This window comes from Monodelphis domestica, chromosome 2 (genome assembly GCF_027887165.1).
Source record: "Monodelphis domestica isolate mMonDom1 chromosome 2, mMonDom1.pri, whole genome shotgun sequence".
NCBI classification, from domain to species: domain Eukaryota; kingdom Metazoa; phylum Chordata; class Mammalia; order Didelphimorphia; family Didelphidae; genus Monodelphis; species Monodelphis domestica.
In genome coordinates, this window is record NC_077228.1 from 458,072,967 (window position 1) to 458,087,636 (window position 14,670).

The 14,670-nt window shown below is 40.3% G+C and overlaps 1 protein-coding gene across 6 annotated transcripts in view; it reads left to right on the top strand.

Annotated features, from left to right (window-relative positions):
- The first annotated feature begins 575 nt into the window (after positions 1-575).
- Positions 576-14,670, top strand: part of FNBP1L (formin binding protein 1 like) — a 112,351-nt gene continuing 98,256 nt past the window's right edge. For 2 of the 6 annotated variants that reach the window (XM_007484985.3, XM_007484986.3), the window contains exons 1-2: positions 1,058-1,306; positions 5,412-5,522. In XM_007484985.3, the coding sequence (XP_007485047.1) occupies positions 5,481-5,522 (42 nt within the window). In that variant the 5' untranslated portion in view covers positions 1,058-1,306; positions 5,412-5,480. Of the gene's footprint in view, positions 1,307-5,411; positions 5,523-12,403; positions 12,655-14,670 lie in introns of those variants that run through there. The other 4 variants (XM_007484987.3, XM_056819093.1, XM_007484988.3 and 1 more) reach the window with 3 other exon arrangements.

Below are 14,670 nucleotides of genomic sequence, written 5' to 3' on the forward strand. Positions count from 1 at the left end.
TGAATCCGGAAGACTGAAGAAGAAACAAAGCACTTTTCTCTTTCTCAGAGATGATGAATTTAAAAGGCATTTTCAGGCATGGCCAATGTGGGATTTTATTTTGTTGGACTATGCATGTCTATGATGAGGGTTATGTTTTTCCATGGTTTTTCCCTCAGTAGGGGGACAGTGGTACAGATTATATATAAAGATAAATTTATTTTTTAAAAAAGATTGTGGTTTTCACCTAATATTTCTGAGCTTCAATCTCATCATGCATAGATTAAGGGAATATAGGAATAGCCTTGGGAAAATGTTTTATAATTCGAAAAGCCCCGCATAAATAAGTCTTGACGTCTCTGGGAGTGGGAAATCCAGTGGGAAACGAGGTAGGGCATGCTAATTGTTTCCGTGTATTAATTTAAGAGCTGTCATATGGAAAAGGGATTAGGTTTGCCAACCCATACCGGGCAGAATTTTAAACTCTGCGAGGAATTTGCAAAGATGAAATCTAGGCTCGATGGTGGGGAAAACTCCCTAACAAAGAGAGCGGTCCAAAGGTGGAGCCTCGGGAGAAAGAGGGCTCAGTCCACTCGCAGCCAAGGCTCGAAGGATACTAGTCATGCGTGGGATAGAGGGAGCTCCTCTGGGGTGGGATGTACTCGATAGTCCCCGAAGCGCTTTCCAAGGCTGGGACTGCGAGCTTCTTTAGAGCCTGGGCAAGTAGAAGAGGAAACTAGCCTAAAGAAATAACGTTAATAGCGCCTGCACAAACACCAGGAAACGCATTTCAAGGCTTCTAGTCCGCACTTTCTTTGGAGGAGAAAGGGGAGGTGGGATGGGACTCCCCAGCGGCGGGTTCGGAGCCCGGGGCTGGGAATTTGGAAGGGATGGGGAATTTAAAAAAAAATTTTTTTTTCTCTCCCGCCGCCCCTGGGCTGGGGATTGTGCCAAGAAGGCATATCCCAGTCCCTGAAGAGCGCGGGGGCCCGTGAGGAGCTCCAGGTCCGGCGCTGTGCGGCGCGGGGCCCTCCCCGATCCCGGCGTGCACCGCGGCGCTCCCGCTCCATTTTCCCCCTCCCTTCCCTGTCTCCCTCCCTGTCCTCCAGGAGGCGGGGACGCGGCGGCCGCGGCTTCTCCAGTCTGGTCTCGCTCTCACTCGCTCGCTTACGGGGGAACCTGGTGGCGGCGGCGGCTGCAGCTTTGAGCGGGAAGGAACGACTGACTGACTGGACCGCGATCGAGCGGGTGGACTGACCGAACGAGCGACTGACTGACCGCCTAAGACGCCTCGAGTTCCGCCATGAGCTGGGGCACGGAGCTGTGGGTGAGTGCGGGGCGAGCCGAGGGGCGCGCCCCCTCCCCTCCTCTGTCTTCCCTTCCGCCAGGGGCCGGGTGGGACCGGACCGCGAGCCGGTGAAAGGGGGGCGCTACACGTCCGTGGGGACGCGGGCAGCTGGGGCCGGGAGCCTCTTGGGCTGGGGAGGGTCCCGCTCTCTTTGTGTGCTAGCCCCTCTACCGAGCCCTGCTTGTGGCCCCGCGCTCTCTGCCCGCTGGGGGTCGAGGGGGCGGAGGCGCCTAGAGGCCCCCTGTTGCGGTTCTCTTCCCGAGCCCCAGCCGGGGGGGGGGGTGCCCCTTCCCCTTGCTCGTTCTCCCTTTGCCTCCTCCTCTTCTTTTCCCTTAGCCCCCTCCTCTCCCCTTTTCCTCGCTCTCCTCCTTGTCCCCCCTCCTCTCTTCGCCCTTCTTTTTTTGCTCCTTCTCCCCTCAACCCCCTCCTGTCCCTCCTCCCCATACCCTATCTCGGGGCTGGCCCCGGGCGGGCCGGGGGCAGCCTGCGCCTTGGCTTCCTTTGTATCCCGGGGCTGTCTGGGGAGGGGATGGTGGCGGAGGGGAGGGGCGGGACCCTATTGTCCCTCCGGAGAGGTGTTTGTGTGGGCAGGAGGCTCACCATCTTCCTCCCTAGGGCAGGGAGATGGCACCGCGCCTGGACGGTCTCCGTAACCCCCCCCCCCCCCCCCCCAGCCACTTCCCGGTGTCCCCCGCCCAGGTAGGAGAGAGCGGAGGGGGCGCGGGGCTTTGTTCCGAGGCCCCGCTCTACACGCCCATTTTCCTTCTTCCTTGAGTCCGGGCGGGCGCTGGCCGCTGCTGCCTCAGCTGGGCAGCCCCGGCCCGGCTGGCACCCCTCGGAGACAAACCCATGGACCCTCCCTGTAGCCTAGTGCACTCAGCGCCTACTGGGAGTCTGGGCTGGGTGGGGTACAGGTTAGCCGCTTTCCCCGAGGGATCTCAGAAGGGGTGTCCTGGTCGGGGCGCTCCTCCTCCCCACCCCGAGGGGGCTCCCCACTTTGCCAGGCTACTGGTCGAGGCACGCGCGGGGTCCCCAGCCTGGGAAGACGGCCCCGAGGCCTCAGGGGGCCTTCTCCCGCGTTCTGGAGGCGGAGAGCGGGCCGGGCCCCTCCCCTTTTTTCTCCCACCTGTGCAGCTTTCTGGGCTCTTGGTGGATGGAGAATTGAGCTCGCTTACAGCCGATTGGGACGACTGTGGTTTTATTTCTCCCCAATTAGAGAGGTTTGCTAAGTGGAACAAGTGGCTTAGCGTTTGGGTGCCATTTCTGGGAGGAAGTTAAATAGCATTTGGCTTTTCTGCTGTCTTGGACAAAACTATGACTTCTTCCCACTAGATTGCTTTCATTCCTGTTTTAAAATGATAGACATTCCCCCTCCCCTGAATTGCTCTTTGATGAGGAAGCCAGACAGTTTACAAAAAGAGATAAACCTGTAATAGCAAATAAATTTCCCTAGGGCATAGTTTGTTTTCCCGGGAATTTTTTTCCTTAAAGGAAAACGAATAAAAGGAATTTTGGCCCACATTTGAAGTTTTTCTTAAAAGGACCCCCCCACCCCCCAATTAAAAATGCACCTTCTTCTTTCCTCAACACAACCTGTTGAATTTTAACTTGTTGGAATTTTTCAACAGTTTAAGAACTGAATTCTGGTTTTGATAATTTCTCCAGTAAAAATTACTTTAACTTATGTTTTTTCTTCTCTGTGACCCCATTTGGGGTTTTCTTTACAGAGATACTGAGATTTGTTATTTCCTTCTCCAACTCGTTTTACAGACGAGGAAACCAAGGCAAACAAGGCCAAGTGACTTGCTCAGGGTTACACAGATAGTTAAGTATGTTAAGTATCCTAGATTGGATTTTTAGGTCTTGACTACAGTCTTGGTGCTCTATGCATAGAGCTACCCACCTGCCTTTGTACTGCTATACAGTTGTGTCAAAATTTACTTTCTTAAATCATATTTATAGTAAATAAAGTGAATTTGGAATAGTGAGAAATAACCTTTAATTGCGTTTCCTATTAAAATGCAAATGTTCATTTTTTCAAAGCTTTAGTAATTTGAGGGTGTGTTTGAAATAGTTATTGACTAGCTGGCTATTTAATTTTGTAAACTCCATTGAATAGGATCCAGTATTCCATTTCACTAAACTTTCCTTTAAGTATTTTTGAATTGGACTTTAAAAAATAAAATTATAGCATCAAACTTACAAGAAATGTATTTTACTTCTGCCTGGGATGTAATGGAAATCTGTTGCCATTCATGTCCTTAAGAAAGCTGAGTTTAGGAAAATGTTCTAGAAATGTTAGATTCACAAGCTTTTTTAAATTTACATGTGTACTTATTTTTATTATGAAGTTATTCTTTATAAAAACTGAGAGCAAAGTAATACAGCAGAACTATTTTGTTAGCACTGGCTAATACTTTTATTAGGGGTAGGTAGGTGACTGTGGATAGAATACTGGGCCTGAAGTCAGGAAGACTCATCTTTCCAAGTTTAAATCTGATCTCAGATACTTACTGGCTGTATGATCCTGAACAAGTCACTGAACCCTGTTAACCTCAGTTTCCTCTTCTGTCAAATGAGCTGGAGAAAGAAATGGAAAACTGCTACTGTAATCTCTGCCAAGAAAAAGCACAAATTGGGGTCTAGAAGAGTCAGGACTGAACAGCAACAAAAATACCTTCATAATCATGGTGTTTAAACAGATTTTTGTTGAATATATTATTTGATCTGCAATGTAGCTTTTTGTTAAAATGGGAGTTTAGATTTCTAGTATCATTTAGAGAGGTTGTATAGGAAGAATATTGAAGTCTGGATCATACAATCAGTATCTGTGAGTATTAAGACTTGAACCCAGCTTTTCCTAACTATGTGAGGCTTTTTATCCCTTGACCTATGTTGCCCCTCTTTAACAGTCAAGAGACCATTGCATTAATATAGGCAAGAAATAGACTTAGGTTGGTAGGCACGGTATTGGAGAATAGGGGATGAATGGGAAAGAGATTACTAGGAAAATAGGGTTGATGTGTCTTGGCAACAGATGTTGGGGGTTTTGGAAAATGGAAGTCAGAGATGATTTCTAAGTTTACATCCTGGGAAGATAGAGATATTAACAAAAAGGAGAGTGATACTTTTTGACCCAGAAATATTACCACTAGGCCTCTACCCCAATGAGATCAAAGAAAGAGGAAAAGGGGTAAGGGAGGGAATAAATATTTATATAGCTTCTACTCTGTGCTAAACACTGTGGCAAAGAAGTAGAAACTCAAGGTAACTTTTCACCGGATTGAACAAATTATGGTGCTTGGAATATGATAGTACCCCAAGAATCTCAGGAAATAATGAGATAGTTTCAGAGAAACCTAGGAAGACTTGTGAACTGAGTCAGTGGAAGCAGAGCAATTTATATAACAACAACAGCAGCATTTAAAAATAATAGTTTTCAAATATTTAATTCTGATCAACTCTGATTCTGTGGAACTCATGATGAAGAATAATTCCTGACAGAGAGGTAATAATGGACTAATGTGCATAATGAAACAGTATTTGGAAGTGGCCAATATGAAAGGGAATACAAGGGATAGGAAGAGAATAAGCATTTATATAGCACTTATGTTCCAGGCACTGATCTAAGCACTTAGCTAATATTATCTTATTTGATTCTTATAATGAGTATGATTAACTCCACTTTACATTTGAGGAAATAGAGGCAGACAGATTAAGTGACTTGCCTAGGGTCATACGGCTAGGCTCTGAGGCCATCTCTGAATTCAGGTCTTCTTTAATTCTCTATTACCTAAGTGCCTCTAATATAGGAATTCATGTTGCCTGACTGTATAGCTTTGCCAGAAGGGTTTTGTTTCTCCTTTTTAGAGGGAGGGAGGGAGACAAATGCTTGATATTGGAGGGAACCCCTGAATAAAAAGAGGATCAAGAGGAGATTCAGATTTTCTAGGATATGATCAGATTTTTATAAGAGTATAGTTTTAAAGTGGAAGTGAACTAGCTGCCTCAGTTTATAGATGATGAAACAGATTAATTGACTTACCTAGAGTCACCAAGTATTTTTTAATATGTTGAATTTAAGGTCTTTGAAAACATTTGGATGAAGCTGTCTTGCTAGCAGTTGTGTATGTGAAACAAGTACAGGAGAGAGATGGGAGTTGGAGGTTGTGGCTTGGGAATTCTCTTGGAGGAGGTAAGATTGTTTAAACTGTGGCTGAGGATGAGATTGCAATCTTAGAAAATATGTAAAGAAAAGATAGTGAAGGACAAAATCTTGGGGAAATTACCTGGCCAGGGAGTGAGAGGTTGGAGGGACAAAGCGGACTGGAAGTGATCCAGAATAATCATTCCTGTAGGTAGGAAAGCATATCGTTTTCAGAGAATATCAGAGAATAAAATACTTCTGATAATTGATAGGGCTGCTGATCTTTAGTTTCTGATACTTCAAAGAATTCAAGGAACTGGAGAAGAAAGGTGTTTGGATTTGGGAAATAAAAGATCCCTGGTGACCTTTGGGAGAGTAATTTTAGTTGTAGTGAAGATTTAATACTGATTGTAAGAAAGGGAGGAGTAGATGATAAGGAAATTGACACCCATCAAGACAGTGATGTCAAATTTAAATAGAGACAGATCTCTGCAGGCTTATTGATTTAGAAAACCACAAATTAAAATTGTATTGCATTTTTGATTTTGGTAAATGTTTCCTAATTACATTTTAATTTGATTCCTGGCATTCCAGAGTTTTTCAGACTTTGACCTCTTGGTTGTGCACTATAGTCTTTAGAAGCTTGACTGTAACAGGATGTTGAACAGGATAGCAGTTTCAGAGGTTGACACAGTCAAGGGAAGACTTTTTCAGTTTTGTAGGCATGGAGGTAGGAACCAGTGAAAGAGAGAGTGAAAAAGCTAGGGAGGGGGCATAATTGATAACATAAGACTGAAATTGTCAGGAAGGAGCCCCTGGAGCACTTATAAAGGAGGTAGATAGACTGGAAAGAGACAAGACACAATTACAGAATTATGGACTTGGAAGGGGCTTTGGAAACAGCAGCACTCCTGCTATCTACAGCAAGCCTGACTTCTAGCCTATAAAATAGCTCAACATCAGAAACTGATGATTTTATTAATGGAAATGGCATTAAAGAAGATGCACTCCATCTGTTTTGTTACTGTACCATAAGAACCATGGGACTTTTCTTTTTTGACTTTCAGTTGAAACTTCATTTATGTATTGTCTTTTATTAGAATGTGAGTTCATTGACAGCCGATTTGCCATTTTATTTGTGTCTTCAGTGCTTAGCACAATGTTTTTTCTCCCCATTCATTCTGTAATCTTCACACCTAGAAAAAAGAATCAATGCATGGCAGTCAATCATCTAGTGTTTATTGAGTGCCTACTATATGCTAGGTACTGTCCCAAGTCCTGGTGATACAAAGAAAAGTAAATTCTCAAGGAGCTCGTATTCTAATGGGGCAGACAACGTGCAAACTATGCATATAGGCTACATACAATATAAATTGGAAGCAATCTCAGAGAGAAGGCCAGGGAAAAGCTTCTTAACAGAAGGTGGGACTTTAATGTCATGGAACTAGAAAGCAGAGATGAAGGGGAGGGGGCTGTCCAGACATGGAAGACAGCCAGTGAAAATACTTTTTAAGTTTCAAGATGGAGTGCCATGTATGAGGAACAGCAAGGGGGTTAGTGTAACTAGATTGGATTATAAAATATGTTGGAGGTGGGGTAAAGGTGTAAGAAGATTGGAAAGATAGGAAGTGGCCAGGTTATAATTTTCTTTTAAAAAACCCTTACCTCCTGTCAGAATCAATACTATGTATTGGCTCCAAGACAGAAGAGAGTTAAGTGACTTGCCCAGGGTCATACAACTAGAAAAATGTCTTAGGTCAAATTTGAACCCAAGACCTCCAGACTCTAGACCAGGCTCTCAGTCCACTGAGCCATCTAACTGCCCCTTATAAAGCATTTTAAAGGCAAAACAGAAGATTTTATACTTGATCTTGGTGGCACTAGGGCTCTACATGAGTTTATCGAATGGAGGATGTATGATTATGCTCTTCATTTTAGGAAGATCAATTTGATAGCTGAGTGGAATATGAAATTGAATGAGTAGAGATTTGAGCAGTGAGACCAACCAGCAGGCTATTGTAATAGTCCAAGTCTGAGGTATTGAGGGCCTATGCTAGAGTTCAGTAGAAGAGAGAAAGGAATGTATACAAGAGATATTTTAAAAATTAAAATCTTTACTCTGAAGGAGTTTGCAGGCTCTATATAGGGTATGTGCATGTTAAATAGAAGGGAGAGAGGGAAGTTGCTATCAGTTGAGTGTTAAAGTTTAAAGGGATCCAAGAGGCCGGAGTGAATCCTACACATAGGGTTCAGCTAACATGAAAGGTCATGTGAGCAACCCAATTTGACTGGACATTAATGTGGGAAGGAAATAACATGATGAGACTAGAAAGGTTGATACCAGATTGGGAAGGATTTTAAAGGGCAAATAGAATTTTTATTTGGTCCTTGGGGGCAATAGGAAACACTGAAGTTCATTGAATGGTGGAGAGATGTGGTCAGATCTACATGTAAAGAAAATCACTTTGGCAGCTATAGAGGAAAGATTAGAATGGAGAGAAACTTAAGGCTGGAACAATTAGACCTTTGCAAAATAGTCCAAGCAAGATGTGTATTGAGGGCTTGAATTTGGTTATATAATTTAGCAAATTATAAGAATGGTAGTGCCCTTGGCAGAAATACAGACATTTGGTATGGGGTGAATTTTGAGGGAAAAATAATGAATTTCATCTTGAACATGTTGAGTTTGAGATATCTCTTGAGACATCTAGTTGAAAGCACCTACTAGGGAGTTGGTACTGGAAACTCGGGAAATAGAAAGGGATTACTAGATCTGTAAATCATCTCTATAGTGATAGTAATTAAACCAGTGGGAGGTGAAGTCACCAAGACTGTCTAGAGATGAGAGAGGGGGTCCTAGAACATATATACTTACAGCTGGGGATATGTTGAATCAGCAGAAGAGACTGAGATGACGGAGAGAATCTGAATTGCAAAATTCCAGATAGCAATTGTTAAAAATTATATCTCTATGTAATTGAAAAAAAGAATGAGGGAAACTTGAACATATTTAGATAGTTGTGAGGGAATGAGGAGATTGAGAGAAATTAGAGGTTGAAGATAGAGGTGATTTTATTGAAGGGATTATGCTGAAGAGGAAAGAAAGGGATTAGGATGAGATGAAGGGTACATGTAGAGAGCCTGTGCATTTGACCACTTTCAAATAAATATACCTGTGCTACTGTCTTAACTCAATTTTCATTATTCTAGAAACACTTAAAAATTATTTTTAATGAAATACTTTATTGAGCACTTTGCTAAAATGGGTGTCCCTCCTTTACTCCATTTATCCTCCCTCTTACTACAACATCCCTCTGAATCTAGCAGTTTAATAATTGTCAAAAAAAAGTAAATACAGTTATTGTGGCATGAACTGTTCTTGATGAAACCATGCTATTTTTTTTTTATAATCACAGTTTCCTTTTCTGTCTTTTCCATATTTTGTTTTGGAATATTCAAAGAAATAGGAGTTAAATTCTTCTTCCTCTTGTTTACAGACTATTTTTATTCCCTTTTGAATTTTAGGACAATACATTCTTTTATTCAGACTTGGGATAACTGTCCCCTTTTCTCCACTGTTCCTCAATGATCATATCCTAGCTTAGCAGTTAAGTTTTCCGGCTCTTTCAAGCCTTTGAGGATGTCGTTCATCTGAGCCAAGTGACTTGAATTATCTCTCCTTGCTATCTTCTTCCTTAACTTGACTTTCAAATCCCTGTTAGTTGTTTTTGGGTCTCTTTTTGGTCCAAAGGTGATATTCTGTTTGGCAGAGAACATGTAAGCAAAGTAAGAATTAGGCAGCTACCTTTGCCTTCCTTTTATCTGTTGTCAGTGTTACTCTGTCCATCCCAAATGTTGGCCAATCTGATCCTTCTTTCCTCCCTCCTGCCATGAGTTAAGAAAAACAAATCCCAAACCAAAGCAAACCCTTTTTATTGTCCTATTTCCTTGCTCTAGCCTTATGCCATTCTAAGAATTGTGCCAGGCTTTGAATTCATTCTCTATTACTTTCCTTTGCTCCTATCCTCTTTATCTTTCTTAAATCTAAGTTGGTTGCTGACTTACTGTGATAGGAAATTCTCTAGACTAGATTTGAATTTGACTTCAAACACTTACTAGTTGTTTGACTGGGCAAGACATATGGAAAGATTGTGAGTTAGGGTTGTGAATCTAGGAAGGAGGACAACATCATACAAGTTGATAGACTATGGTGATTAGAGTGAAGCTCCATGGACTCTTAAGAGGGAAGAGGTCTTTAAGAAATGGTGTAGAACAGTGGTTTTCCAGCAACAGTAATAAGATGAGAACAGGTTGATTCTTATGGCCTGGTGAGTCCTTGCCCTTGATTAGTGCCAGCTAGCATCTTTAAGCACTTAAATGGATCTATGCTCTCATTCCTTTGGAAGTTTTCTGATGATGCAAATCAAAGCCAATGCTTGCCTATTCTGTCTGATTCTTGCCCATGTCCTACTATACTAACCCCTTGGGCTTCTGCCAATTGGAAGGGTATCAGTGGTGCTTATCCTGGATATCCATCATGTTATCTCTTGTCCTTTTACAGGTGATCTGTTCACCTTTCTATACTATGATTTCTTGATGATGTCTTTTACTCATGTTCTTTAGTGTCTCATTGGTTATATACTGCAATTTGCTTGCATCTACCATAGAATAGCATAATTACTTTGATCTATCAGATAAGTTTGTGACAGGAGAATGTATCCACTTTATCTTCACCTGGTGGTAGTGGGAGAGTTTTCTTATCTTTGTAATGTGGGAGGACACCTTACTTCAAGTACCAGAAAGATATCGAGTCTAGTACCATGTAATTAGTAGGTATAATAGGCAATGTTTGTTGAACTGAATTCAATGGCTACTCCAGAATCATTTGGCAGAGTCTTCTCAACATATCATTCAACAAACATTTAAGTGCCCTGTTTGTGCAAGGTACTATGCTAGAAGCTGCTTACTGAGGTCTTGAGGTTAAATTGTTAGAATTATTTAGTGATTTATGCTTTTGCTTTCTTATGCTATTATGTTTATATGAGATTAAGTGCTAATTATTTAATACTACCTCCCTGTTATTGAAACTTCTACTCCTCCATGAGTTAATATTAATTCCACACCGTTATTGTCCCATTGCTTTATTTTTATCTTTAGTAGGAAAATGCCTTATGTTGTTTTGACAGCTTAATGGAACTGTAGATTTCTAATTTTCTCTTTTTAACTTTTAAAATCATAAGTTGATTTATTCATTGTTGTAAGGGAAGTTTATTTTGATATATCATAAATATTTAGGATTATTTTTGAAGAATCAACTCCCAACACTGACAGAAGGAAATAACCTACCAAATTTTTAAGTTGTAAAATTTTATTTTTGAAAATTGTCTATTAAGTATGTCTTTAAAGCTTTGTTTATACTATACAACAAGGCTAGCAAATTTTGCTTAGATCTAGAAGCTAAGTCTCAACTTTAAAGGTAATCAATGATTTTTTTTCAACTTTCAAGGAAAAAAAGCAAAAGAGGAGGAAAAGGCATTGGTTTCAGTCCTCAAATTAAGACCCAAATTCAGGTTTTTGAAGACCTAATCCCCATCCAGTTAGTTGCTAAATTCTTTTAATTCTACTTTGACTGTACCTTTGGCATCTAAAATTTTCTCCCCTCTTACACTATACTATAGGGCAGGCTCTTCTGCCTGTAGAAAAGCCTTGTTCTCTGTCTCTAGCCCTGCCCGTTTCAAGCCATCTGTTACATTGGTGCTGAAATAACTTTCCAAATATATAGATCCTAGTTTATACACTATTTACTTTTTGTTCCAGCTAAGCTGGATTTTTTTTTTGCCATTTGTTCTTTGATCATATTCTCCCTTTTTTGATCCTATATGATTGTCTCCTGTGCCTGGGAGGGAGGTAATATGGAACTGGTTCAAAACCAAACCATTGGCTCTCCAGTCAGAGGACTTGGTTCCTAGTCTTGACTTGGTTACTTCCTACCTTTGTGACTTTGAGCAACACACCTGACCTCTCCAGGTCTCAGTTTCCTCATCTATACAATGAGGTTGAATTAGAGTTTGACATTTCTTCTGGCCTAGAGCTTTGAATATTTGGATTCCTCTTCTTTTTGAAATCTTTCTATTCTTTAAGACCCTACTGAGGAGCTATCTTCATTATGAAATCTCCCTTGACTCATGTCCTTCTTCAAATTTGTTAATAGCCAATTTTCTAGAAGCTTTTCTTTGGCTTTCATGCTTTATTTGGTATCACTTGTGTTTAATGCCATCGTCTCCTTGAGGAACTATGTAATCTCCTTGAGGGCAGAAGTTGTTCATGTTTTTCCATTTCTATAGTCTAAACATCTATAGCATGGTGCTTGGCATGTATTAAGTAGATGCTTCAGGTGTTTGAATTTATTAAAGGCTTAAAGAAGGAAATGAACTCATATAGGATATTTCCTGTGCTATGTATGCTTTAGGAAAGTCTTTGTGGCTAGGTGTTCTTTCCCAGTTTGTCCCTTTCTTTATTCTTTCATCCTCTTGAATCATTTTCAGGGGAATGTGGCCCAAGCTAAGATTAGGCAAGTGATGGCTGCTGAACCTGAGGAGAGGGAATAGGAGACCCAACAGGTTGTCTTTTCCTTCTTCAGCCTAGCCAAATGGCTCAGGCTTCAGCTTCTCTTTCTCCTTCCTCTCTAATCACTGTCACTATCCTTTTCTAATCAGATGTCAAGCATTCTTCTTGGGAAGGTCAGGGGATGGGATGGGTCTTCAGGGTGACTCCATGAAGTTCAAGGGATCAGCACCCTTCAGCAGTTGTTCTTTTGTTTTCTTTTATCGATCATTTAAAGATGTCAGGAATCTTCTGTCTTCAGGGCAAGGGAAATGGAGGCAAGGCTGTGTCACCACAGGCTGGGATCTGGAACTTTGGTCCTAACACCTGCCTCTCTCAAGTTCACAGGGCAAAGACCCCTTTTCCAGCTCTCACTCCCACAAACCCCTTCTGCTGCTCCAACTGCCACTCCCCCTCCTGGCAACATTCTAAACGATGGTTCCTCAGTCTTAGTTTTCCTTTCCACATCATGAAGGTTCACTATCTGACCCAAAACTTTAAAAAAAGTAAAAGCAAAATTCCTATCAGTTACTGACTCTTGAAGGCAAAGCTTGTCCACTGAAGAGACCTGCCTTAGGTAGGAGGTAATTGGGAAGGATTTAGGGGGTGAGGGTACCTGCACAGCCAGCATCCATAGGAATGTTCCCTCAGGAGAGGTTGAGGAATAAAGGAATAATGGTTTTATTAGAGACATTCTATTATAGAATGGAGAGTGAAATGGATCCATCTTCCCATCCAGATTGGTTCATTATATATTCTTAGGATTAGTACAGGGTCCTCACTTTGGAAATCTCTGGCCTATGACTCTGTCGATGAGCCTCTCCAAATTAGGCTGTTCCTTATACAGTTCCATCTTTGATACTTAAAGTCTTTTTAACTTGGGAGAACCTACCGTAATTTGTGCCTCACTGACTTTTTGTCTCTGGGAATTAGGGTTACCACCACATTTTGATTTGGCATTGGAATAGTATTTGGTGAAATTTTTAGGTTGTTATACACCTTGAAAAATTCATAAACAAGAATAATGAAGTATAACTATAGTTAACTAAGCATAGTATACTTAATGCAATTTTTGGATTGTGCTAAAGATAGTTAATTATACAATGACCTAATTAGGAAATTGCCATGGTGACTTAATGTTCAGACACTTGTGTGGTCTGCCCTGGGGGGATGTCAGGCAATATAATGACTGTCAGCAACTGTGTTTTAGCAAAATGGTGTCTATTGGCCATAATTTCTTATAGACTTGGGAGATAGAAGAAATAAAGAATGTCAAAAGAAAAATAAACTTTTAATTTTACCAGTAAGCTAACATTGGTACTATCCCCAGTAAGCTTGGGAATAGTTTTTGTTTCAGTTGCTTATTGAACAGATTTAAAATTTTGATAGTTCTTTTATATTTTGTATAAATGATACAAAATATAGTATGTTGTTTTTTTAAATGGGGAAAAAAGCATATATACATATTTAGACTTTTCTAGTTTTAATAGCACATTATTTTGTTCCTGTTTCTAAGAATTATGAAGACATTGACTGTGAATATTTTATCTCTAAATTACATTTGGAATTTTCAGAAACCTTGTTTGAATAGTTTAGCTAATCTTTTATCATCTAATAATTATTTGAAAAAACATAGGGTAGTATTAAGTGTATGTATTCTAACCATGTGGAGCTATTTTGTATGGTAAACTTTTTTATTTATATTTATTTTTTATTTATATTTCTTGGTGTGACATTTTCTCATATTAGTAAAGCCTAAACTTTGCATAATTAGCGATCTTAAGGTCATTTCATTCTTTAAAAAAAAGGAACACTTGTATATAACAATATAAAAATTTCTGTATAACAATACTTTTCTGTATGTGGTTTTTTTTTTGTTTTTGTTTATTTTATGTACTTCTAGGTTTGAAAAAACTTAATTTTATGAGAACTTAGATGTTTTGGACTGGAAAGTGTTTCATTTTCCCCCCTCCTCCCCTTAAAGGAAGGAGTGCAGTAATTTGTCTAGAATGAGAAGATACTTCTTTATGATAATAAAGAAATTCTGAGAAAAATAACATCAAAATTGTAGCAAGGTTAAGGTATTTTAGGGAAGTACATTGGGAAGTACATTAGAAAATTGTAATTGCTAAGAAAAAAAATGACATAGCTTTGTAAGTTAAAAACAAAGGATGTATGTATGTTCATGTATGTTTGTGTGTATGCTTGTGTGCATGTGTGAATGTTTTGGAAAAGTCCTGGAACTTTCTTGGGCTGTAAAATAAATTATCAGCATTTTTTTCCTTTTTTGCCTGAGATTGTTAATTACCATGAACAATTTGGTGAGTAGCTTTTCATGTTGGACTAGTATAACAGATATTTTATTAATTTACTTTGAATGATATAATTCAAAGCTTTTCTGTGGTGGAATAGCCAAGTAGTAAAATGATAATAAAACTAATATTTAAGACTTCGGAATCATATGTGGTTATATATAGTCTAAAAAATCAAAGGAAAAAACCTAATTATTTTACCTTCGAAACTCATGGTATTAAGAGGATAGTGTCATATATTTTCTTATTTTGATGAACTTTAAAGAAAATATAGTGATGTT